The sequence below is a fragment of the Setaria viridis genome, chromosome 2, assembly GCF_005286985.2.
Source record: "Setaria viridis chromosome 2, Setaria_viridis_v4.0, whole genome shotgun sequence".
NCBI lineage: Eukaryota > Viridiplantae > Streptophyta > Magnoliopsida > Poales > Poaceae > Setaria > Setaria viridis.
The window spans coordinates 40,703,212-40,728,820 of record NC_048264.2 but is presented as its reverse complement, the minus strand read 5'-3'; the positions used below and the strand labels follow the sequence as shown (position 1 = coordinate 40,728,820).

General features: G+C 43.0%; 4 protein-coding genes and 1 long non-coding RNA gene across 7 annotated transcripts; 2 read left to right on the top strand and 3 right to left on the bottom strand.

Annotated features, from left to right (window-relative positions):
- Positions 1–1,024: 1,024 nt before the first annotated feature.
- LOC117846024 (uncharacterized) lies at positions 1,025–2,490 on the top strand. Its single transcript, XM_034727124.2, has one exon. It carries the CDS (start codon positions 1,382–1,384, stop codon positions 2,042–2,044), a length of 663 nt encoding a protein of 220 aa, XP_034583015.1. The 5' UTR covers positions 1,025–1,381; the 3' UTR covers positions 2,045–2,490.
- A 2,197-nt stretch (positions 2,491–4,687) lies between these two features.
- On the bottom strand, positions 4,688–6,845 carry LOC117843111 (uncharacterized). Its single transcript, XR_004637605.2, has 2 exons — positions 6,093–6,845; positions 4,688–5,992 (listed from the first exon to the last, which is right to left on the bottom strand). It is a non-coding gene; the product is annotated as an uncharacterized lncRNA (long non-coding RNA).
- Positions 6,846–7,654: 809 nt separating this feature from the next.
- On the top strand, positions 7,655–8,719 carry LOC117845020 (uncharacterized). Its single transcript, XM_034725890.2, has one exon. It carries the CDS (start codon positions 7,878–7,880, stop codon positions 8,442–8,444), a length of 567 nt encoding a protein of 188 aa, XP_034581781.1. The 5' UTR covers positions 7,655–7,877; the 3' UTR covers positions 8,445–8,719.
- Positions 8,720–10,700: 1,981 nt separating this feature from the next.
- On the bottom strand, positions 10,701–17,637 carry LOC117845019 (protein disulfide isomerase-like 5-4). 2 transcript variants are annotated; one of them, XM_034725889.2, is made up of 16 exons: positions 17,500–17,637; positions 17,327–17,420; positions 16,242–16,332; positions 15,487–15,581; positions 14,778–14,835; positions 14,316–14,497; positions 13,961–14,018; positions 13,624–13,664; positions 13,458–13,532; positions 12,412–12,468; positions 12,181–12,247; positions 11,839–11,985; positions 11,508–11,732; positions 11,236–11,397; positions 11,076–11,153; positions 10,701–10,984 (listed from the first exon to the last, which is right to left on the bottom strand). In XM_034725889.2, exons 2-16 carry the CDS (start codon positions 17,362–17,364, stop codon positions 10,907–10,909), a joined length of 1,452 nt encoding a protein of 483 aa, XP_034581780.1. In that variant the 5' UTR covers positions 17,365–17,420; positions 17,500–17,637; the 3' UTR covers positions 10,701–10,906. The 2 variants fall into 2 exon arrangements, with proteins under 2 accessions (XP_034581780.1, XP_034581778.1); XM_034725887.2 differs by having other exon boundaries at positions 17,327–17,568.
- A 4,062-nt stretch (positions 17,638–21,699) lies between these two features.
- On the bottom strand, positions 21,700–22,915 carry LOC117842513 (vascular-related unknown protein 1). 2 transcript variants are annotated; one of them, XM_034722986.2, is made up of 3 exons: positions 22,384–22,906; positions 22,213–22,278; positions 21,700–22,038 (listed from the first exon to the last, which is right to left on the bottom strand). In XM_034722986.2, the coding sequence occupies exons 1-3, from the start codon at positions 22,765–22,767 to the stop codon at positions 21,853–21,855; spliced, it is 636 nt and encodes a 211-aa protein (XP_034578877.1). In that variant the 5' UTR covers positions 22,768–22,906; the 3' UTR covers positions 21,700–21,852. The 2 variants fall into 2 exon arrangements, with proteins under 2 accessions (XP_034578877.1, XP_034578878.1); XM_034722987.2 differs by having other exon boundaries at positions 21,896–22,034; positions 22,384–22,915.
- Positions 22,916–25,609: the final 2,694 nt, after the last annotated feature.

The following is a 25,609-nucleotide window of genomic DNA, read 5'->3' as shown; positions in this document are numbered from 1 at the left end:
CCGATCTAGGGACTCCTACCCTCCTTTATATACTCCAAGGGTGGGATTACTAGTTGGTTACAAGGTAGGAGTCCTAATAGGGTTAATGGTAGGAGTCCGGATTACAGAGGAATTCTAGTAGGAATTCGTCTTCTTTCTTCCTTGCGGGTACTGGGGATCTATCCCCGATACCTGCCGCTACGAGCACATTCAAGAGACTGAGCTAGTAGATCTGAAATCACCATTGAGATTGAGATAGGTTCCACCGTAAAAAATCTTAGTTGAGTTGTGCTCGGTTCACTCTACGAATTCTTCATTAAAGATATCAAAATCAACAACATAGGCTTTCCTTTGGAGTGAAAAAGTATCTAACTAAGATCCTGATCGAGTGATCGTGACAAACTTGACCACCGTTCCCAAATATCTAACATGTGGGCTGGAATGACCGAGCCCAACATGCTGTCCAGGGGGCCGATCGATTTGAAGTCAAGCAGAAACTCGGCCCAACCAAGTCGTGATCTAGGCGTTAGTGCTCGGGACCGATCACGCATCGACACTGACACCCACGTCAGGTCGTGCCGCACCCGCACGCATGGTGAACTGCTGGTGGTAGTCGGCAGCGCTAACCGACGGCTATTTGTTTTTGTTGGCGTCCCTTTTTATTTGGACGTGCTGATAGAACAGGGGGGAAAAAATCATCCAAGCGCAGCCGAGCAAGTCACGTCAGTGACCGTCTTTTCCTGTGTGATGCTTACCTGATACTCTGATAGTAAAAATTACTAGTCTTTAGGTCATGCGCTAACAAGACTTTGCACACAGCAAACTCTACTTGGTTTAGCTAGCTAGAACTAGAATTGATGTCCCACTACACAACTGATAGTGATGGAATAAATGCATGAGCTATCACCGGAGGCCAGATCGAGGAAGCAAGCAATATTAACCGATTGTTACATGCTTTCCGTCCAGTGGGAGGAGAAACCTACCTAGAGCGATTACTCTAAAATATTGACCTACCTACTGAGATTACATCAACCATCAAAAGGGACCGAAGCAACCAAACTGAATCCTGTACTTCACTTCAGTTTTAGGCACATTCTAAGGCAAACCACTCGGTTTGTATACGTGCCGTGCATAACGGTCCATGCGCATAGTTTAGCCGCAGCAGATGGATACCAGCACTCAGTTCTCAAACAATGCGCGCGAATTTCCAAACCACCAATCCAAAAACCGAAGAACAAGCAAGCAACCGATCGCTAACCAGAGACGACGGCCTTACCAACAGATTCATGCATGCATGCCGATCGAGCAAATTGTTATATAACTCTCTCGATCACACATTGTACCGAGCACACATGGTGCCCGGCCGGCAGCACCACGAACTCATCAAGGAAAACTAGCGGAGATGACGGAGGAGGCCACGAAGAAGAAGGGAGTGATGTCGAGGAGGAGGAAGGCGCACTGCACGGCGTGCTGCGTGGTGCTGGCCGTGCTGGCCATCCTGGGCGCGCTGGCGCTGGCCTTCTACCTCCACTACCGCCCGCGTCCGCCGCGCGTGGTGGCGACGCCCGTGGACTTGAGCATCGACGAGTTCGCCCTCCTCCCGCACCCGACCCTCCGGGTCTCCGTCGGCGTCCACGTCGTGGTCACCAACCCGAGCAACTCCCCCTACCGGTACGGCGCGGCGCTGAGCGCGGTGACCTACCACGGCGCGCCCGTCGGGGAGACGCTGGTGCCCGCGGGGGAGATCGGCGGCAAGTCCACGGCGCGGGTCGAGCCGGTCACCGTCGTGGACGGGGTGAGGGTGGCCGAGAGCCCGCACTTCGCCGCCGACGCCGTCGCGGGCGTGCTGCCGTTCGTGGCCGTGGTGAGGGTGGTGGGCAAGGCGCTGGTGCTGCGCGCGTTCGAGGTGCCCGTCACCGTCGAGGTCGTCTGCCTCGTACGGATGTACGTGTTCCACGGCGAGAGCAGCTCGCGGTGCGCCTCCACCGTGCGCACCGGGTCCAGGGCCGCGGTCTCCGGCTCCGGCGGGGGGTTCCCGGCGGGGCATGCGCACGAGCATGAGTAGGCGGCTAGGCGCGTGCACACCTGATGGCTGTTGGATTTGCTTGTGGCGCGGCGGCAGCTATGGTTTACGAGAATGTACTATGCAGTAAAAATCCAACAATGTACTGGTAGTTTTTTTTAAAAAAAAGGAAGAATGTACTGCTAGTTTTTACGGAGCTTGTGCGGTGTGGTTAATTTTGATGTAAATTTGGAGTATTTCGCACGTCACTGATAATGGGCTGAGCCTAGGATTCCACGTCGCAAGAGGGCTTCTTCTTTTTTTCTTGAAGCATGCCGGCCCAGTTTTACTTTAGCGGGGGGAGCTTGGCGGCTCGGCCCACATGAAGCTCTTGGCCAGAACTCTGATTTTCCAGGTTTCTTATGACAAAAATGTCATATTGCTTGCTTCTTTGAAAGAAATACTTAAGAAGCTTGCTTTTATATGAAGATCAAATTAAGTCACTAGAAGATACTTTCTGTCACTTCTTTCAACTGGCTAAGATATTCCCGTAAGCGGCGCTTGCATATTATGCTCTACTTTCCTCTTCCTACAACCTTGCATTTTGATTTAGAAACATTGGCTCATTTAGTTAGACCTTAGGCCGGCATAGGCTGCAAGAGATGTGCCGCGTAAGCTGAAGTATCTAAGTAGGATAGGAACCTAGATCTGAAAACCTGACAAGCTCCATGACTCCAGTCATCCTAGCATCAAGTATTGTAGATACTGGTACCCATTGATGAAAAATCACCAAGGAGCATTAAACAAAACACATAACTTACGTACCCATTGTACTCAGAGCCAATAAAGTACCAAAAATCTTATGGCTCAACCACTTTTTTATTGCCTTTACATCGATTTCAAAATGTAGGAAGAGAAAGTAACGGAGAGCAAGCAAAATAAATAAATCTATCAACGACCAACTTCGGACTAGAATCTAGAAACATACCTAAGATACCTAAGGGAAGAAAGCATATTTGAGTTTTACTCCTTGCATGTCTAGTAGGAGTGCGTGCTTCTTATCTTAACGCTATACGTTTGGTTTAGTCAGTCCCTGAGATTTCTCATGGTAATCTTACCAAACAAGCAACAGATTGAGCAACTAGCGCGAAAGCCGTTGCACTAATGCGCATCCGTTTTCTTGCTCGGTCACTTTTTGAGAAAAATATCATCCCCTAAATATATTTTAGCATATAGTTCGAGCTTCCTACGAAAAAAAACTAGGTGAACTACAGTGTAAATAGATTTCCCCATTTTGCGTACTTTCAACCTGGATAAAAAAGAATAGCTAAAAAATACATAAATGGAGCGATAAGTAAGATAAAAAATAAAAGACTAAGAAGGGAGGGTACATTGCCAACACAGGATCAATATGATTGTTCTTGTAACTCAATCTGTTTTCCTCTTTTCATCTGCTTAAAAAATCCATCCAAGGATTTCCATAGCTCACTTTTCATCAGCGGAGTGGATATGCGCAAGTAAAAGGGGCAGATAAGCTGAAAATGTTGAGTTGACTTATCATCATCATCAGGTGTTGATGGAAGACGTGTCGAAGTGAAAAAAAAACTTAAGTTCTAGTAAAAAATTGATACGGTAAATATCAATATTGTTTTATAAGAACTTTCAATGAATGTTGTTGTGCTCTAGTTCCTCAAAAAATCATGCAATTAGTGGAAGCTCTTAGAAAGCTAGAGAAGAAAGCAGCTACACTAGATTTGTAAATATGTCAAAGTTGACCAAAATCTTCAATCAATCAATTGCAAGGTTTATTATTTTCGGGACTTAATGCACATATCACCTGGTTTAGTTCAGTATGGTTTGTGTTATTCCTTCCTGTCTTGATAGTGCATCTGCCGCCCTTTTGTTCACTCCTTTTTTTTTTTGACTCTCTAGAAAGCCTTTGTTCGTTCCACTTTGCTTGCCTATACAAGTCGTGTTCCTACATAATTAGATCTTTCTTCTGAGCTCTTCTATTACGGTACGGAAAAATCAAACCTATCACTCTCCAAGAATGGGTAAAAAAAATCAAGTTAGGGGAGCCAACACTCTCTAACTACCTATACTACGCCCCCATTGATTGGAAATCCTCAGGGAAAATGATCCCATAAACAAAGGAATACAGTACGAAATAGCAAAAAAAACAGACTAATACGATTCTAAAAAATAGATAATAGATATGGGCTTTCTGCTCAAATTGTCCTAGCAAAGAGAGATATGAAATATTTGAATCATTTTGGATTTCATAGTATACCAATGAGACAAACAATTACTATTTCATCTAACTTGAATAGCCAAGGACTGAATTTTACTATGTGGATTTTGATAACTCGAGAAGTTTTGATTTGGTTATGATCCAAAGAGAATAGGAAAGGTTTAACAAGCCATGAGAAAATAGAGTAAACTAACCATACGTTCTATTTGCAGAACATGTATACACCACGCCATACATCTAAATAGAAACATGGGCGGATGATCCCAGAATTTTGAATAGATCCGTGGGGATGAGAGAAGTTGTTGTTGAGAAATATTAAATTGGAAAGGAAGTCAAACTCCCTATGGAACCCGTGATCGGTTGTACCTGTACTTGCAGGGATACGAAATCTCGTTATTCACTCAGTTTCTGATCAATAATAAGATTATGCAGGAGAGATGGTTCAAGACGTAGTATTGGAACTGCTATGTAAACTTTTGTTTATTGAGGGTTTGAATCCATGCTTATTCCTTCCCCTACAAGAGGGTGCTGCTCAAGCAGCTCAGGAGGCGCCAACCCCACAAGGCCACAACCACAAGTAGGAGGCATGGACCAGTGGCCCGTCCTGTTCGGATGTAAAAGAAAGATGCAAAACTTTTCTCAAACAGTGGAGAAAAGGCATCGTACGTCAAAGCCAGATAAAGAATCTCCAACAAGATTAGAAATTGGGTAGTTCAAGTCCAAAGGATAGAGAAGAAATCCTATCTATCCATTATGGTCACCAGAATATTTTTCATCGAGACAAAACGCTGCTAATGCTGTAATATTGGAATATTGGGACTACTACTGTGAGCGGAAAAAAAACATTCTGTCGACTAGAGTTTTGATGTCAATTTATCACTAACTGCCTGCTGGCTGGGAGCTGTATGAGCGTAACATCCACGTACGGCTCAGTGAGAAGGTGGACGGAAATGGCCTTGTTGTTCCTCACTCCCGTCTTCAATGGGGTCGTCTGTAATTTGTTGCTTTCTGTTTCTGCCAAGTAGTGAAATTTCGGGCTCCTCCACTAATGTCCTGATGAGGAATTCAGTCATCAGCACTTGAGAGCTGAGACATGAACAAAACCTGAAAGCTTAACCACTGCCCACTCACTAATTTCCTGCTACTATACGAGTCACACATGATGCTTGTCTGAACTCTGAAGATAGTCTCTGTCTGTCTATGTAACTTAGTTCGTTGATCTTTAGTCTTCGCTGCACAGTAACACCTGACTGACGAATTTGCCTTGACAATTTCAACTGACAGTATAAATCACCTCTATGCAGCTCTAATCTCACCACTGTGCGTTGTTGCTTTGACCCCCTGCAGCTGCTCAACCTCGCAAAGGTTCAGAGGAGCGATCTCTACCTCGCCTGATCTGGAACGACGACGGTGGCAACGGCTTCTCCGACGAGGGCTTCCTTCTTGAAAACACTAGCTTCCTTCTTCCACATGAGCCGGAATGGCGGAATGCCAGATCCTCCCCCTGCTGCTTCTTTTTTTCGCGACCGTGCCTTGGCACGTTTTTCATTAAGAGGAAGAACCTCTGCTGCTTCTTACATACCTGGTGATGGTGCAGCATTTCATCACCGAGAGCAACTTCTTCTGCAGGCGGCGAACGCCGCGATTCTCGGAGCTAGCCTCGCTGGTGGTCATATGGGTGGTGGTATGCCCTTCTGGTGGGCGCGGAGGACGGCGGCGGCGGCGGCAGGCGGCGCCGGACGGGCGGAGGACGAACCCACCTGAATCAGAGGGTCTATGAAAATGATAAGGGGTTATTTTGAAAATAGTCGGATCGCAATTAATAATCGCGATCCAAAATGGGGGGTTAAATGAAAATACCAGGGGGTAATCGATTTTTGCAAAATTCTCGATCGCGATCCGGTCCTCCGCTCGCCGGAGCGCCGCCTCACGCCGGCGTCCCTTCCCTTGTGTGCCTCTCCTCTTCTTCCTCTTGCTCCTGCCTGTCTGGCGGCAGTCCTAGCTTGTGTGGGCAAAAGGATTTCGCGAGCTCCAAGGGCCGGTCGACGTTCGAGTCTGACAGACAGGAAACGCCGCCGCCGCGCGCGGCTCTCCGGCCGTACGTTCCTCGTGTCCAAATGCCTGCGTGAAATCCCGGCGGCGTGGTCCACCACCTTCCAATAGACGCGGTTGCTGCCGGCGCCGCGCACCTCCTGTAGTCCTGTCAGGCAGGGACATGCAGCGGCAGCGCCATCACAAGTTCAGAGCAGGAGAAGCTGGAAGGAGATGAAGAAGAGCGGCTGACTGCCCTATAATCCAGAGCTCATGAGCTGAAAAGAAAAATCTTTGCAGAATCCTAAAGAGGGCGCTGCGAATGTTTGAGGGTCATGCGCGCAAGCATGAGTTCTCAGGCAACACTGCACCAGCAGGCTGAACCTGAATGGCTTCTTCGATTCAGTTTCGTCAGAGAACGGGTAACAGAGCAAATCGGCGTCGAGGGTGCGGGTGGGGGGTTGCCAACAGTCAAGAGCACACGACACACGCGACCAAGGCGCTCATTCTTCTAGATCGAAAGCTACGGGACCTGAATCCTCGTTATAAAAGGTGCCGGGACTAGGACAATGTTGCCGTCGAAAATGGCTAAGGCTACGAGCACAGTATACGTGTGATCGAATTTGTTGGTTTCCCAGTGGCTCAAAACAGCGCGTCGGCGTCGACCGTCCAAATAGTGCAAATGTTGTAACGAAATCGGACGAGTCCAAACGCTCGAGTACCTTCCCATCTCGCCGGACGAGGCAGAGACGTACGAGAGCGAGTGGGTAAACGAGGGGTGAAAAATATAACCAGCCATGGAGCGGTGAGAGTGACAATAGGTACAGCGATATATCTGTTCCAAATTGTAGGTTGTTTTAATTTTTTTATTTATAAATATTATTGCGCACCTATAACTACACTATATCTAAGTGCATAGTAAAAACTATGCATCTAGAAATGTTAAAATGACCTGCAATTTGAAACGGATAGAGTACTTGTGTACCTGTGAATTGTGATAGATACAGTGGTTCCTCTAGAAGATCAGCCGTCCTCACATTTCATTTCTCAGCCATGTAGGGTAATATATGTGGTAAAAAGAGTACATTTTTTTCTTGCGAAATTGTATAAGGAGTACTGAACAATATCAGAACTAGATTAGTCAAAACTAAAGAAGTTTATTTAACCTACAATGACCAAAATTAAATGACTTACATTAGTTTTGCATCAGAATGAGCATGGATGCTAACAGAGCGAAATTTTCCAAACCCCCACTCAAATAGTCAATGTAATAAGTACGTAATAACCATATAAAAAAATATCTTGCACTAGTATCCAATCTCCGTGGCATTCTTTTACCAATCTCCCTGAGCTGGGAGAGACGACTTGATCACCGGGCGGCTGACACCTCCAAACAATAATCAAAACAACACCAGTGAGCAAAGCGATAGCATACCAGGCCCCTAAAGAAACAAGAGTAACTGACATTCCGATGAAACTTCCCGTCTTACATATGGCCGCTCTCTCCGCCTCTAACCCCATTGACCCCCAAAACCAAGAACCCATCAATCATCTCCGTTCTCCTCCTCTTCGGTTGCGGGCAAATCGATCAATCAACGGCGGCACGGCCGAGAGATGACGAGGAACAAGCGCGCCCTGCTGTGCTGCGGCGTGCTGGTGGCCGTGCTCGTCGTCCTCGCCGTCGTCTTCGTGGCGCTCTACTTCACCGTGTTCCGGCCGCGGTCTCCCAGGGTGGTGGCGACGGTGGTGGGGACGGAGATCTCGGCGCTCAACGTCTTCCCGCCGGTCCTCAACATCACGGTGCACGTGGACGTCACCGTGCGCAACCCGAACTACGCGTCGTTCCGGTACGGCGACGTGGTGACGGCGGTGCGGTACCACGGCGACGGCGTGGGGGAGTCGGTGGTGCCGGCGGGGGAGATCGGCGCGCGCGCGACCGAGACGATCGCCGCCAAGGTGTCGGTGGACACCGTCAGGATGGCGGCGACGCCCTACTTCCTGCCGGAGGCCGCCCTCGGGGTGCTGCCGTTAGAGACGGCGACGGCGGTGGCCGGCAAGGCCGTGGTGATGGGCAGGTTCAAGATCAGCGCGAGCTCGGAGGTGGCGTGCGAGGTCCACGTGTACTGGACCAGGAGCAACGCCACGTCGGAGTGCACCTCCACGGTCCATATAGGCCGGTAGCAGTAACGAGCATTATCCAGTGGTTCTGCTCCTCGTCCGAATAGATATTGTGCTTGTGTGGACATCAAATGTGCTCTGATCTGAAATTGTTAACGGCCGGGTTCTTAGGGACAGCAAAAATATCAGATGATTTACGATTTTTTTCCTTGCGAAACCCAATGCATACACTCACATTTACCCAACCAGAAGCTCTAAGAGACTGGTAGGTTGTAATTTCTTTGATTTTAATATAATGTACACAAAATACACGAATAAAAACACCCCAGTGAGCAGCATGTTTGATGACTGTCACGCAAAAAACAAGAAGACATGTGTGATGCCGCATAAACCTACTTGCTGTTTGAAAACGACCAAGTCCATTATAATCTACTTGCTTGCCAGTGAGCAGCATGCGTATCTTGGTTTGTGGCTTTGTGCAAAAACTTGGTCGACGAACAAAACAGAAGTTCTTTGTCGTCCGATCCTATTTGTTAGCTTCGCACACGACGAGCAGCAATGCCAAATTATTTTATTTATATACGTTGATATCAACAAGGGAGTCCTAAGTTAAATTGGGTGATTTTGGAATCTTCCTGAATACAAAAGATTTGTTTTTTCATCTTGTTCTCCGTCACAAAAACAAAATGATAATTTATTTGTCTGGTTATACCCTTTCGTTGTTCCTCAGAAATGTATTGGAAAATAAGTCATATAAATAATAATCTCCGCCTCACTTTGACAGATTGAATTCAAGGAATAATGTTATTATTAGATTGACCTAAGAAAAAAATTATATACTTCATCCCCTTTAAAATGTACTCCCTCCGTCCGGGAAAGGATGCAATCTGCAGTACCAAGATGAAGACAGCAACCAAACCAAATTACGGGGGCATTTTCTTCCACTGACTTATTTTTAGCACGTGTCACATCGAATATTTAGAGACTAATTAGGAGTATTAAATGTAGACTATTTACAAAACCCATTACATAAGATGAATCTAAACGGCGAGACGAATCTATTAAGCCTAATTACGCCTAATTAATCCATCATTAGCAAATGTTTACTGTAGCAACACATTGTCAAATCATGGACTAATTAGGCTTAATAGATTCGTCTCGCCGTTTAGATTCGTCTTATGTAATGGGTTTTGTAAATAGTCTACGTTTAATACTCCTAATTAGTATCTAAACATCGATGTGACGGGTGCTAAAAATAAGTCAGTGGAAGAAAACGGGGCCTATATATGTATCCCTATTTTCTCTGTCTCTCACTATCTCCCAAGCGCACTACGCACGTGGATCAAGGCCTTCACTCTCACACCCTAGGCCCTTGTTTACTTCCCTCCAAAATCCCAACTTTGACACTATGCAAAAAGAAGATTTCCCATCACATCAAACTTGCGGTACATGCATGAAGTACTAAATGTAGATGAAATCAAAAACTAATTGCACAGTTTTGTTGTACCTTGCGAGACGAATCTTTTGAGCCTAATTAGTCAATGTTTGGACAATAATTCACAAATACAAACGAAATGCTACAGTTACGTATTTATGGTAAAATGCTAATTTTGCCACTCCTAAATTGGGAACTGAACAAGACCTAGGTCACACCGCTCTTGCTGCAGCCCCCTGACACGCCTCTGTTCAGATTTTTTAACCCTAGCAGGTCGCACAACAGCTAGCCTGCAGCCCTACCCAGGTCTAAAATTGCATCCTTTGTTGGACACGATCCTGTTCCTAAAATTACATCCTTTACCGGACGGAGGGAGTATAACGTTTTAGACATCGATACGTACAATCCCCAATTTAGAGCTTTGGCCACTACATTTTCTATGAAATGCTAATAAAAACATGTAAAACTATTATGTTATTGACTCAAATAAAAACCACTATACTGTAGTAATATTTTTAGAGATAAATATTATCATACCCTTTTCACCCGACTAATGGCAGTCTTTGAGAAACGCCCGTCTTTGTGCGCTTTCTGACATTGCAAAACATGTAAAAGCGTAAACGTGGACGCGAGGAAGATCACCCTGCACAGCGTCTTCGCGCTGGACGTGCTCACCGGGGTGCTGCCGTTCCAGGCGGCGACGAGGCCGCCGTGCTCGCCCCGTTCAGGGTGCGCGCGGCGGCCCCGGTGTCGTGCGACAACGTCGTCAAGAGGCAGAGCAGCTCCCACTGCACGTCCACGGTTCAAGCTTTTTTTCTCTCTGCAGATTCTGCGAATGGGCATTCTACAAGAACAGCAGGTTACCTTGCTCAATTAGCACGGGGTTCACTCACAAGGATCCACTGTCTTATTTGTAAGTGATGTAGCAAAACAGTGAAATCCCTAGTATCAAGTTCATGACCCCTAGTTCCAACTCTGTCAACCCCACGTTTTCCCTCTTTAATATATCCATCAGCATGAATCACTACCCATGTAGAACAAAACAATGGCTACCTAGCGCATCCGCCAAAGCTTGTAGCGGCACCGGAACTTAGATGTTCTTTCCTAGCTCAACCTTCTTCACCATCCTTAGCGTGTTGTGGAAGATGGAATCCAGTATTCCAGCAACCTGGAATTTACATGTCAGTTTTCATTAGCCATTATTTTTTTCTGGACTCAGATACCAAGATATATATATTAAAATAGGGATGTGTACGCACCGTGAAGACTCCACCAATAATGGCGCAGACATTTGTGATGAAATGAGAGAAGGATCTTGGAACTTCAGTTACCAAGACCTGAAGTTAATGATAATAGTATTAGATGGATCATTCACGCGTTCATAAAACAGAGAAGATTAATGATAATGAGGGTGCCAACCTGCATGGGAGAAGGCTCAAAATGGAATTTCACAACAGGGACATAGAAGCTGTGCACCAAGCTGCTGTGTGCTGTGTATTCGTATTCCTCAAGCACTTTCAGTTCCTTTGAGGACCTCAGTGTTACAAGCTCAGTCTTCACAATTTGTAGGTAATGCTCAATCTAAGAATAACATGAATGAATCAAAATCTATGTAAATCATAAGAAACAAAAAGTATTGGAGCTGAAAATAACTGACAATAAGAAAAGATAATGAAAAGTTAGAAACTTACAGTAACATTGGCGTTAACCTCACCATGCTTAACCATGTAAGACTGGCCAGCTAATCTATCGTGGTATCCTCGAAGATAGGGAGTTAGTCTTACGAATTCATAGAACATCCTTGGCGAAAGTTTTTTGCCAAATGAGAACTGTGTCACATAGTGTGAAACATTTATCTGGGATGGATCAAAGGAGTGTGACCCAGATCGAGCCGATATAACAACACTCCCTGGAACCTGGTAAACAGGACATGTTATTATTAAAGACAGCAAAACACCCTTCTCCATTATCAACCGTTAGCACAAAATTATCTCCATGCAAGTTTTAGTGTAGCTCATTTACCCTTTTGACCCGCACAAAACCTTCAATTCTGCATCCACCAGTCACGGGAGCAGGGCGCTTGGCAGGATCAACAGTCTTATTGGATTTGTCTTCCAAAGCAAGCACATGAGCTTCTTTCGGAATGTTTGCAACATACGTTTCCATTGCCTGAGGTTTAAAACATAACATCAGGAATTTGTTAAGAGCTAACAATAGATAATGTGGATCAACAAATAAAGGATATTTGGCCTTTTAGAGGTCATTTCATTTCCTCCTGCCTGATGTTTGGGATATAGAATCATAGTAAATACAAACATTGTTAAATCAGTAAAAAGAATAGAAACCAGGTGATCCATAACATACCGCAACTAAACTCTCTGTATCACGCTCCCCGTAGTATGATTCGTGATCATGGTGACCCTGATTCTCCCTGTGTAAACAAAAATTAGGGGGGGGGGGGTTCATTGAACTAGGGCAAATATAAAAACAGATATAGAACAAACAAATGTTTGCAGACCAAGTAGTGTATCCCTGGAGACTAGCTAAGCAAACCCCAGAAGGTATCTAAATAGAATGTAAGATTACTGTGCTTACTTGACATCAGACCCTTTACGGAAAACACGAATGGATGGGTATCCTTGTATGTGGTGCCTGCATTTGATAAATTAAAGTGATGAAAAATATATTCTAGCTATTTTATTGATTAAGAAACATCAGAAAAATCACCAACCAAAAAAAGTTATAAAAGAACAACAGGTTTCATGATGTGAGTGAAAAGGAACAAAAACAATCACAGGATGTCTCTTGTGGTCAATACTAAGTTATCAGTACGTGTAGCTTGAAATGTGCATATGTGGCACCATCAAAGAAATGATCAGATCATCAGATACACAAGAGAGCATTTCATTATAGATGGTAAATATATATAATTCTGGCACCATTTTTATCTGTCTGTGAATATGGCAATTCACTATTCTGGCATCCCCTCTTTTTTTTGGAAAACTCGAAGAGGGGATGGGGAGATCTATATGACCTAACAAGCTCCAAAGATGACACCATAACGGCCAACAAGGCCAGAAACCAGAGCAGCCTCCAAATAAAATCTCAACAAATAGTCAAGCATCAAACAAATGTGGTCCCAAATAAATAGAAGAATGAGGCATGAGCTTTCCACGGAAACGTTCCTTGAGCAATTCCAGTCTTAATAGATCTTTTCAACTGAAGTATGAGAAGGAACAGTTCTCAATGCAAATAGTTCCAAAAACAAATAAGTACTACAGAAACCAGATGGAAGTGACATTGTAATTTTATGAAACACGATGGCATCATTATATTTTTAGACTCGCATCATAATACCACTTATTTTAGAGACTTTGTGACTACTTGACAAAAATTCTCATAATATATCCAACAATGAATTGTGATTCCATATTGCATCTCATACACATTCCAATCATTTTATGAAACACAATGGCATAATTATATTTTTAGACTCAAATCATAATACCACTTATTTAGAGGCTTTGTAACTACTTGACAAAATTACTCATGATATATCCAACAATGAATTGTGATTCCATATGGCATCATACACATTCAAATCATGTTGGTTCTGAATGTAAGTCTCAATAGTTACAGACCTCCTACACAAGTCAGCTTCCTCAGTGCAGTCAACCTTGCCAAGAAGGATTCTACCATCCATTTCAGGGTCATATCTGCACATGATCAAAAACAATGTCATCCATTAGCGGTGTAAGACGTTGATCACTAAGCTTTCTTTGGAGCATATAAAACAATAGTATTTACCTCTCCCTTATTATTGTCGCAGTCTTCTCCCACGAAGGTTTCTGAAAAAAAAAAGGAGTAATAAGCAAAGTTTCAACATATTGCATATACTTCACCAGAAGATAACCACAAATATATTTTGGAATAAAAAAGCATAAAAAATTAAGCATCTAAAATTAAATTAACCAAATTATGGCAATGGCTCCTGCTGCATTGTGGAGCAACTATTGTTCTGTGCTGTATATTATGTCCAGATGACTAGCACGTTATCATACAATAATTGTTGCCTCAGAAATATAGTAGCCAAAGTAATGAACATAAATGAGTGAAAAGGAACAAAAAGGAAATAAATACTAACCAGTCGATTGCTCCAGTAACACCAGGGGGCATAAAAGTTGACAACCAAAACAGGATACCTAAAAAGGAATAAGAGCAGGATAACTAAGCAATATTAGGGATCCCATAAAAAATACAGTAGGGGTGAAATACTGCACCAAACATTAGGTGACAAATAAAGAATCTGGCCAAAAGAATTGGAGCTATTGAGATACGCTGAATATAAACTGCGACATGAATGTAGAGCATAAGATGGTGATGAAAATAATAACATGAACAATTATTTTGTTATTGATATGATACGATCTTACAATAAAAAAATGACCTCTATGTTTGATCAACCAGGACTGTAAGTTGGTAGATAACTAAATACTTACTGGTGCGAATAGCTATCAAAATTGCGAGATGACAAGGGAACTGAACCATCAACAACTTCTTCAACATCATCACCATGCTTACTGACAATGGGAATAGGCCCAGGGTGGAATTCTGATCCAGTTGGTACTAAATTCCGATCAATCGAAAACTTGCGAACAGTCTTCGTTATGTTCAATCTGTTCTGCATATGGATTTAACAGATAACTAAATAAAGTTAACCAAGAAAAAAAGATGATGCGGTGTGCAGATGTATACATAGCTTACAAAAGCTAGTGAAAAATGATTTTAACGTGCAAGATAGTATGCATGAGTACTTCAATGTTTCTTTGTTTTCTGAAAAATATAATGTCTCTTATGTTCCCCTTTTTTCTCGTACCGTTGAAGGATAGCAACTAATAATATTGCCATATTCTAAAAGATAGAACAAAAAAAAAAGCATATGAGGCAAAGATATATCTTACTGTTCCCAGCACATCACTGACATCAACTGATGCAAATTCACATGAAAGTGCAGGAAAGCTGTAAAAGACAACGGCAGTCAGTAAACATTTGAGGGAACAACAATTAAGCTTCACAGTCAAGAATTGCTGAAATTGTCCCAAATTCCAACCAACACCAAAGCCTTGTACGAGTAATTTGGTGTATGCTAGAGATGAAACCCAACAGGAACTACATGAACCAAGGAAGGGAAGAAATAAACGACACTTGATCCGATGTGTTCAAGGAAAAAATATAATGGCACTTGATTCCCCAAAACCATTCGAGAGCTCAAATGACCAGCAAGACTAATGAAACCAAATAATGCTGCAAACCAACAAGTGCCCTCCCTACAATTTGCAGTTGCCCTGAATGGTAGCTTATCCAATAGATCTCACTACCTCAAGAAATATGATGTTGCAGAGAGGGGGGGGGTAACATCAAATTTTTTTAACAGGATTCCTACTCAATCATGAACTGTTTTATGGTGCCATTTGCATTGGCTTATTTTAAACAATTACCATCAGCAGAGTTGACATAGGAGAGGATATCACTAATAATTCTATAAATTGTAAAGCCTGATGGAAAGAGAAAAACAGAGCAGTGTGTATGTGCAACCATATGGGCACATATTCATATTGATATGTCTAAACACCAAACTGAATGACACTTGAGACATGCTATAGGGCTTACCTTATATTGAAATCTATACGTAAAAACTCCCCATCTGAACTCCTATCAACGATAACAGATGTGGTAGTATTGACTGCTAAGTAACTGCTCAACTCCTGCAATTTCAAATCATCAACTTCTTAGTTGAAAACTTGAAGTTCACCTTTGCAAAAGATAAAGGTCACAAAAAGGAGAAATCAGGTCAACTTTAAACTGCAGGCACGTAAAGCGCATTGCAATATTTTAACAATGGAAGCCCACAATGTGTTTGATGCAGAGAAACTAGAATATTTGGGATACAGAATGTAACTAAACTTCTACTCTCAGTGTTTAATGTAGCATAGTAACTGGAATATTTCGGACACATAATGTAACTAAAGTACTAAACTACTACTTTCAAATTTCAATGCTTAGTACATCACAATAGTCAAATCTATCGAGCGCAGTAGGTTGAAGTTTGCCTTCAGAATCTAGCCAATCTTGTTGATGTTCTAACCTCAATAGTCAACTGAAGACAAAATGGCAAAACGGTAAGCTCGATTGAATCAATTAACGGAACAAATATGAGGATCGAAAACTGAAGTCAGCTATGCTACAGAAAAGCAAATGGTAGAATTTTATTCTATACAAACAAAAAGGAGCGTCAATTTTTTTTTTCAAATTCCTTTCCTTACACTTAGTCTATGACCTCCAATTGGAACATGAAGGAAATCCTATTGAATACAGCCAGAAGAAACTCAGAGGGAGGGGGAAAGGGGGGGGGGGGGGGAACAGACCATTCCAAACAAAAACATCATAGCTAGTGCTGCTACAATGGATAATCCAGCGCCAGATAGTGATGCCTCGGTCAAATCCCTAGGGATTTTCCTGCAACATGAAAAAATAATCAAGCATTATTACAACTATAAAGAACAAAAGAAACTATAAAAACCCGTCATTTGAAAATGAAACTTAGGATACGACAACATAAAAGCTAGTCATCCTGAATCAACTTAGTCTATACATTTTTATTAGATACAAAGAAACTATAAAAAATACTTAGAATTTCTGACTCAAATTAGTCTCCAAATTATTGTTCCTGGGGCCTCCAAATGAAGCACAAACAGTTGGCTCAAACCAAGTTATGACTGCCCCAAGGCACTCAGGCTACCTCCAACCATGGGTATCCAAACAACAATATGGACATGAACAACATTAAGTTTCTCACCGAAAAGCATGGTTGGTACATCGAGGAACTAGAACCAATCAGCTCTCAAATCCAAGCATGCATGATGGACCAGAGTATCAGACCCTTATACATTAGTTCATCATATCATGGATGTATATCATCTGAACAAAAAACATCCTTTTTTTGCTTTAAGAAAACTGGAAACATGGGGCTTATCCTATGTAATCCAAAACTGTCAGACTAGCTTCTATTTTAGAATGGCAATGGCATATGTCCAAACCGAAGCACCACTGCAGAATGAAATCTAACAATGGGCATTGAGTGCACTACCAATCAAAGTGCAATTACAGAAAGGCCCCCACACAAAAAAAGAAGAAGAAAAGAACAGGATTCTGAGCACAGCATCTACCAATTCGTCGTGTAAGTCTCTCTTCTCTACCGAGCTACAACCGGATAAAGGAAATCACTGACGCAGAGCTCCCGCGCCAAACTGCAATAGCGCATTCGCTGTAAAGAACACACCGCTGTCATCCAGGATACCAGGATTCACCGAAATCCGCCCAGCGCAACCGCACGAGACCACTCTCAGTATTCATCTAATCCCCCCGAAAAACACACCCCAGCCTATCCCGGGAAAATAATCGAGGAACGGATGGGTGCTCCAGATCGAGGGAGGGCAGATCGGGCGCACACCTGTAGAAGTCGACGGACTTGAGCTTGCTGGAGATCATGGCTGCCAATGACCCTCAGATCTGCGGCGGCAGCCGGGGTGTGGGGGAAGAGAGATCTGGGAAGAAAGGAGGAGGAGAAAGGTGAGATTTTTGTGGGGGTTCCGTTCGTCGCCGTCGTCTTCTTGGGGATCTCACCGGCGCGCGGTATGGCACGCACGAACGCACCGACCTCGTGTCCTGCCTCGCCTCCCCCGCGCCTGCCTCCCGTGCCTGACCGTCTTAAAAAAAAAAAGGTGCCTAATTAGTTCCGTATCTTCTACCAAATTTTGTCAGTTGTTGTGTATATTGCTAGAGGACAGAATTTATTGTCTTCTAGCAGAGGACAATAAACGTGTTTTCGGAGGACATTAAATCATGCGAACATATACAAACTTTACAATATCAAATGAGTTTCAGAGTTTCGGACGTTGTGCTATGTGGGTATTTGTCAAACGATGAGTATTGTGCTTAACTGCTTACAGCGTCAACTCTGAAAGCCACCCTCACGGGAGTTAGCCGGAAAAAAAAAGGAGAGAAGGATTTCCTTGATGGGCCGGGTTATTTTGGCCCAAAGGTAGCATCTCCTTCTCTTTGGGCCAGGCATTGAGCGGCCTCTTCCATTTTAGGCCTTCTCCGTCTTCTGTGCTTGCCTTCTTCTTTCTCATCTCACTTTATTTCCAGGTTGAAGTTCTACAGACAAGGATACAGGTATAAACACTACGCTGAAATACGAAACTATTCATAAAATTGTAAATGTGTTATTTTAAATGTATGTCGCAGTGTGATGGTCTTAAAAGTTCAAACGGCCTATCCCTACCAAGTATCAACAAGGCAAAATGGCCTAAACTATTTTCATGCTCTTGTATCGTAGGGGGTACTATCTGGTAGCTTTTCCAAATTGGTAGCTCCTCCTGGAGCTGATGAAATGTTTCCATCATAAAGATCAGAGAAAGCTTCTGAAAAAGTCAATGGTCTGCCTATCTGAAGATTTAATTCTTCCTCTTCAGCCCAACTACTCCTATTGCTTGGAGTTTATTCTTCAATCCAAATCTCACCGCAGTCTTATTATTGTAATCAGTAGTCATGTGTTTATACCTATCCTGACTGATTCCAATCAGAGTGCATTGAACATAGCATTAATAAAATTGTTCTTGAATTGTATGGTAGATATGACAAGGAACTAGATTGGAACAATCTCATCAAAGATACTGGGAGAAATTTATAACTAGCCGAAGAAGATTTCATGTTTTTTCCCATACCTTGATATATTATATTCATGATGTCAAAAGGACATGGTGCCCATATTTCTATAGCACCACTCTTTTTATGTGTAATAAGTTTAATTTTATTCTAGTCGGATGTGCACTTTACATTGCAAGCGACCAGACTTTCTGTGGCAGTATCCTGCAGGATCGTTTCTCTGTAATAATACAGATAGGATAATGAGGTGCATTTTCCCATCAATCATTCGGGCACCTACCAGCGGCAGCAAAACAATAAACAAGCTGATACATTTGTTGGCATGCTAAAGTCCCTACAATCCAGGACTAAATTATGCCCGCAGCTTGCAACTGTTCACATGCCTAGCATCAAAGGTAGCACACCATACACTCTTAAGAAAATTTCTGAACATTTGAAGCTGAAAAGGATGCAGAGATGAAGTGCTACCTTTCAATGAGAACTTGTGAATTCTAGTTTGAGCATTTTTCTTTAAGCTACCATGTGGGCGGCTAAATTGAAAAGAGAGGAGGCACCAGAGATGTCGAAACAACCTTTGTTTCGCGATGGGTCCAGCCGACATCCATGGTTCGCTCTAAACAGTACATAACTATGTGTTGCTTTATGTGACCACGATTTCACAATTCTCACCTGCTGGTAGGTTGTCCAGTGAACACAATCCAGCATTGTCAGGTCAAGCAGTCCAACAGGCCCACTGTACTGAATTTCCTGTGCGGATATGAGAGGGGGAACCGGAAGGAAAAGGAAACAAGCTAAGGAAGCATGTGAGCTACACATAGATGTTCTTGTCGTGTGACCGACAAGACTTCAGGAAACAAGATTGATTTTTTTGCAATACAAAAAAAAATCTGAAATGTCAAATAATTTGCTCCACACCGAATTAAGTTCACCACCAAAGAATATATTTCTTGTAAATTGGAGAAAATTTGACTTTATAATCCATCAATTTTTCGTATTAATTATTTCCTGAAAAAACTGCAACTTGTCACAATTTTTAACCAGGACGGCTGAAGAATATTGGCCATATGTGTACACGGGTGCAAGAACATACAGCTTTTTGCTATTTAAATAAGCTAACGCCAGGCGGCCAACACCAAGACGTGGATTATTTGATATTGTACTTCGAATGCTTTACCAACCTTAATGCCGTGCACATGGATGTGATTCTCTTTTCAGTTTGAGTTCGTTGTTTTTCTATGGTTCCACGGGGCCTGCAAGAAGCTATTTTTGTTCCACTTGTCAATAATTCAGACGATGCATATACAATGTACTTACTCTGGTTGAAGATTGAGATCAGCGTAGCTGATTAGTCTTCGACAGTTTTTAAAAGAGACAGCGTTAGCTAGTTTAGATTATGGATTAGTTAAAAAATTATGTGTTTCCTTTTTATTTTATGCTCCCTTTTGGTAGAAGCTTCAGTAACATGGAGCCCAACACTGGCCGTCATCATGCATACAAGTATGGAGTGTTTATTTTCCTTCTAAGAATCTATGAATTTGGATTCTGGTTCTACAAAAATGATATACATCATATAACTAAAACTAGAATTGGCATTTGGCAGAATATATAATAGATGTTTATAGTCTGAAACAGTACTTAATAATAACTAAAAACTTCACTAAAAAGTAAAAAGCTTCTGAGCGTAGAGAATTTAAAGTGCAAAATTTGGAACTTTATATGATTCAGGCCAGACTTTCAGGCAATCAATGAAGTAGTAAATTTCCGAAGTCTTGAAACTAAAATTATACATATGAGTGTTCGTGTCCAGTTAACGCAATTGTAATCTCAAACTGAAAACCACGTCTGTGTGATGCAGCATAGAGAAGTTGGTACTTAGAAAAGTTACTACACTTAGTAGGCGGCGTAGGAGTTTTTCCTATCTTTGCTCCAGACAGAGCTTAATTGGCGTGTTAGTCATGTGTTCCGACAGTAATGAAACGAGACGATTGTTCAGAAACGTGGTGAACCATGAATCTAAGACGAAAAGCTACGCATAGGTAGCTCTCATGGCTTCATGTTTGAGCTTGACTCCAAATTAATATCGGTGAAAGGTACAAAGATGGTGCAGTAGAAAGTAATGTCAATGTGCATGACTAGAGCCTGAAGACAAGCTCAAGCTGTTGATCAGGGAGACCCCTAAGCCTTTGTTTGCTTTGTTAATATAAGCCCCCTTTTTTCCGCCAAAAAACAGAGTCTCTCAGCTTCCAATCCTTTGCAACATTTAATCCTTAACTACTTGTGCACTGAAAGCTACTTGCTAACCACCCTTTCTGTTCATAAGCATGCCATTGCATATCACCCTTATCTTCACACACACACACACTTTATCTTCGTTGTCAAAAGGAGAATATCACTAAGTGAGATATCTGAAAGTCTTGATTTTTCTTTCAGCACTGAACTTGCATGGAGGGAGAAGGAAAGGACATGGTATCGAGATTCAAAGAGATGAGCAGTTTGGTAAGTTCTGGTACATGAACCACTCATGCATGCCTGCATGGTTGGTAGCCATGATGCACACAAGTGACCAAGTGAGTAGGGTACATAGACCATTTGGTCATGCATTCATGCTGATGAGCTAGTGCACCGGTCGGTATGAAAACACTTGATTTCATATCAAACAAAAGTGACAGCTAGGTGAGGGATTTTCTTTCAAAGGAAATGAGAATTAAATCTAGCTAGAAGCTAGAGGAGAGCAACATTGTCACGCACTGCAAATGACGGCCAAATGGTTTCAAGTTACCATACCAAAGAGTTATTCTTTCAACTTATATATATGTTGGTCATCCGTGAAGAATGCCAGTACTGGTTGTTTTTTAGATGATAGGAGTAATGGTATTCTGATTGGGTCAAACAAACTACATGACCTCTTCACACTGGTGATACAAGTTTATCTTAACTCAGAAAATTATGAAAACATTCATGAAACACATTTCCTTTCATCAAAAAATGCATTTGTATTTACCCCTTATACTTAACTTCTTTCTGTTAGATTTTGGACCCATCAAGTAGTAGTACATACTGAGCTCATATAACCAGTACTCGTTAGTTATAGTCAGATTTGTGAGTAGAACACAACGAAAATGAAAATGAAACCAGGACACTTGGCTTGCGTACGAGTAATAGTAATATTCACATATTTTTCCATTAAAGAAAAGCATATCCACAGTATCACCACACTGCATATAAATGTATTTTTTCCGGCATCTATCCCACACATGCATAGAGTGTGAAGGGTCAACACTTCATATGCTGTTCATACATTTAGAGCTCTCAGTTTGTTCGTCCATGGTAGTGTAGTAGCACGGACAAGGGGAACAAACAAATCCCCTTGTCCTTGAGCTCTGCACATGGAGCTATACTCGTCTGACTCTGATCACCAAATCTCACTCCATCCATGGCTGCATCTGTACAATCCATCCCCTCTCTTCCGTGATCATCGCCAATTCCTGCAGCTTCCTTCATGCAGAGAGAGAGAGAGAGAGAGAGAGAGAGAATTTTTTAATAAATAAACTGAAGATGTCTGTGTTTAGCCTTTTCTTGTGCGATCCCAATCAGTGAGCAAACAAGAATATTGTACAGCTCAAAGGATATGTTTATTTTCAAGAGAAGAAATATTAATGTCTAACAAACCTTGGTGAGGTCCCTGATGTTGCACCTCCTTTTAGGGCTCAATTCCAGCTGTGACACAGCACTGACCTTAAAGAAGCAACCCAAAAAGAGCCAAATTAACATCACACAATAAGCAGTCTAGCTTTAACAACAGAAATGAAGGGTATTACTATCTTGCAAGCTTTAACTAACCTTTGGGCTATTCACTGGGGAACTTGCAGTATCTTCCAGTGAATCATCATGATCCAGGGCCTTGAAAGCCTTCTTGAGCTTCTTCAACCCCCTGTATCTGATAGGCAACAGCGCGTCCGCAGGGGCGCGAGAGGCGGCATCGGAGATCATAGAATCCTCCTCTTCCTCCTCGCGGCTGCTTCCATCGCCATCGTCTTCGCCTTCGCCTTCGACTCCGCCTTCGGTAGCGGAATAGGAATTAGCATCCTGTCTCTTCCTCTCCTCCTCGGATAGCATGAAATCCACGAAGTAATCGGTCCAAGAGCTCTCTCCTGATTGAGCCTGCCCTTCGCTACAGCTAAGGACGCTCCTACAGAAAGATGGGCTACTAACTAAATCCTCCATGGTTGGTGAGTTGAGTTCACAGGTGAGGCAAAAGAAAGCAAAACTGATGGAGGGTATTAGGTTCTGCTAATATGTATGAATGAATGGCTTTAGGCAAAGGGATAACACACAGCCTGGCTATATATACAAAAGGGGGGAGGGGGCGAGAGAGAGAGAGAGAGAGAGAGAGAGAGAGAGAGAGAGAGAGAGAGAGAGAGAGAGAGAGAGAGATGCGCGAGATGCATGACATGAAGAGGAGGGGAAAGAGACAGGTAGTTGGGGTGTTGAAATCAACCGTTAGATGCACCGTTTCTGTTACATGGAAAATGAAGAATATTTTTCCTTGGTTTGGGAACCACGAACTAATCAGTCAGCCATACACCATACATGAGAGAATATATAGCCCTATGGAATTTCAAGCCGCATTCCCTCTAGCATTTGACATATCTGTCGCTTTTCTGTCTCAATACTACAGAGGTAGTGGTTGTTTGACAATCATCAGATGAATTGAAACTAGCTAAATAGCATTGTAAATTTAAAAAGGAATCTTTATTTGCTAATTCTAGTAGAATTTTATTGTTACATATCTACAAAGTATGTTTTCAAATAATAACAAGTAGCTAGAACCAAAGTTGAAAAAAAATACTTAAATGCTTTTCAAAAAGCTGCCGCGGAGCAAAATGGAGATCATCAAATGTTTCCTTGCCACATTTATAGCCACATAGGAGTAGACTTTTGCTGCAAAGATGAGGGACGCTGAACGGAAGGGGAATAAAAGGATGATGAAGTGTAGAGACAAGAGGAAGAACATGTCTGAGTATAATCTGTGAGCGTACTGCTTTTCAAAAATATGCGAGCGCTGCCAAAAACTTGAAGTATGGCTGTTAATATGGCCAAAACCACATTGAGTTCAACCCACCCCTGAGATTATTAACGTGTAAATTTTGCGATTTTTTTTTGTAATTTCAGGGGGGGTCTTAATGTTGTCGAACGCATTTTTGATATGAAGTTAAAATAGAGATGTGAAACAAACTTTTATTTTTTGAGATGATGAATATGTGAGAGAAGTAAAATAATAGACTTTTCCTAAAACAAACTTAATTATTCCTACGTAGGCGTCCATAGGATATAATCCTAGATACGTACCTAGAGGTGTGAATGGCACTCAGTTGATAGATCGACAGATGATGACCACACGTCCACACGCTGCAAGAAGCTTGCACCGCTTGCTGCGCCTGCGTTGAAATGGAAGATGGCGTGAGAGCGAGGGGACGAGACGACGAGACCCCGGTCATGGGGGGGCAGTTGCTGGTTGGCCCGGCGGGCGGTCGTTTACCGCAGCTCGAGCTACCACTAGTGGTACTGACGGATGCGCACACGCATAGCCATAGCGCTGCCCATTAGTGCGCCGCACGTCTGCGTGCCGATCGATCGAACGAGACCCGGCCGGGCCGGCGGCGTCCTTCCGTCAGAGCACAAGATGGGTATTTTCCAGACTAAAAACGTATGCAATCATTGAGGCAACAGGGCTCAAACCATGCTCTCATACATCATCGGAGAATCGGTCAGGGAAATTCCGTACGGGCACCTAATCTTCATCGGCATCTAAGAGTTGATTAAATCCAGTCCGAGTCGCTTACGCAATTATAACAATGGCATCTAAGGTGCTGTCAACGAACTCCATCCTCACCCGAGCTTGAAGCTTTGGCTGTCCACTCTCTCTTTCTTATTAAGAGCTTCTATTATTCTTTTTTCTTTTTTTTTAAAAAAGAAATTGTATATTAAGTGGAGCTGTTCCACCTGCCCTTATATTATTATCATAATATTAATTCTTACACGCCTGTATTCATTCTCGTTAAGAAATATAACTAGAACTAATGTCTCTGTTGACACCGTGATGGTACACCCAGAACCACAAACAAAGGATAGCGGATGTAGATACAGTAGCAGTAGCAGATACCCATATGAGAAAAGATTGCTTGGACAGTACTCAGGCCGCAGCAGATTCTACTTTTGTATAAACATTGCCATGCGACAACGTGCAGGCCACAACATGCATGAGACATGGGGGAGTCATAGCAGGTGTTAACGTCTGCAGCTTGAATTGGTTCCCTCATAGAATATTTGTCCGCCCGGCTTTTCAATTCGGCGCCACAAATAATTCTAGTCGTTCTCCGGCGCATCAAGCAACCTATATATATGCAATTAATCAGCTGATGTTCCAGCAAGTGGCGCACACGATACACGTCGACCGCTAAAGTATTTCTCAACAATTTTCAGTTCACGGTGCCAAAATCGAATTAAATGCACCGAAGAACTTGAACGATTCCTTTTCTTTTCTAAGGTTTGCAAGGCACTCACTCGTATCAAACTGAGCATTAGTCCCGGTTAGTAAGAGCCATATCTCTCCAATGCCCAACTACGATTAAATTTTCGAGATAAAAGAGGATTCTTTAGTGTTACCAACCAGGACTAAACAATTTCAAAAAAAAATAGAAAAAGCGCTCGTGCCCCACGCCCGCCGGCGCCACTCCGCCCCGCACCACCGGACCCGCCTGCGCGCCGCCGCCCACCCTCATCCCGCTACCACTCCTCACTGCCAGTGAGGGGCGAGCAAAGGGGGAAGGGGAGGAGCAGCAGAGAGGGAAGGGGCGGGAAAGGAAGAGAAGGAGGGGAGGAGGCTCTTGTGCAAGAGAGGAGGAAAGGGAGGAGATAGGGTGGATCTAGTGGAGAAGGAAAAGGAGATAGGCGTCGGTGGAGAAGGAAAAGGAGAGAGAGGAGAAGATATTAATGTGGAGAGAGGGGGGCGCGCGTGGGGAGGGCGTTTTGTTCCAGTTGGAGCTACCAACCGCGACTAAAGGGC

Excerpts from the sequence above, each read along its gene's own strand:
- LOC117846024 (XM_034727124.2), top strand. The coding sequence starts at position 1,382 with ATGACGGAGGAGGCCACGAAGAAGAAGGGAGTGATGTCGAGGAGGAGG.
- LOC117845020 (XM_034725890.2), top strand. The coding sequence starts at position 7,878 with ATGACGAGGAACAAGCGCGCCCTGCTGTGCTGCGGCGTGCTGGTGGCC.
- LOC117845019 (XM_034725889.2), bottom strand. The coding sequence starts at position 17,364 with ATGATCTCCAGCAAGCTCAAGTCCGTCGACTTCTACAG. Across the intron at positions 15,582-16,241 it reads TGATGTTTTTGTTTGGAATG|GAGTTGAGCAGTTACTTAGC; the intron begins GTCTGTTCCCCC and ends TTGAAATTGCAG. Across the intron at positions 12,469-13,457 it reads GAAGCTGACTTGTGTAGGAG|GCACCACATACAAGGATACC; the intron begins GTCTGTAACTAT and ends TATCAAATGCAG.
- LOC117842513 (XM_034722986.2), bottom strand. The coding sequence starts at position 22,767 with ATGGAGGATTTAGTTAGTAGCCCATCTTTCTGTAGGAGCGTCCTTAGC. Across the intron at positions 22,279-22,383 it reads CCCCAGTGAATAGCCCAAAG|GTCAGTGCTGTGTCACAGCT; the intron begins GTTAGTTAAAGC and ends TGCTTCTTTAAG. Across the intron at positions 22,039-22,212 it reads ACATCAGGGACCTCACCAAG|GAAGCTGCAGGAATTGGCGA; the intron begins GTTTGTTAGACA and ends CTCTGCATGAAG.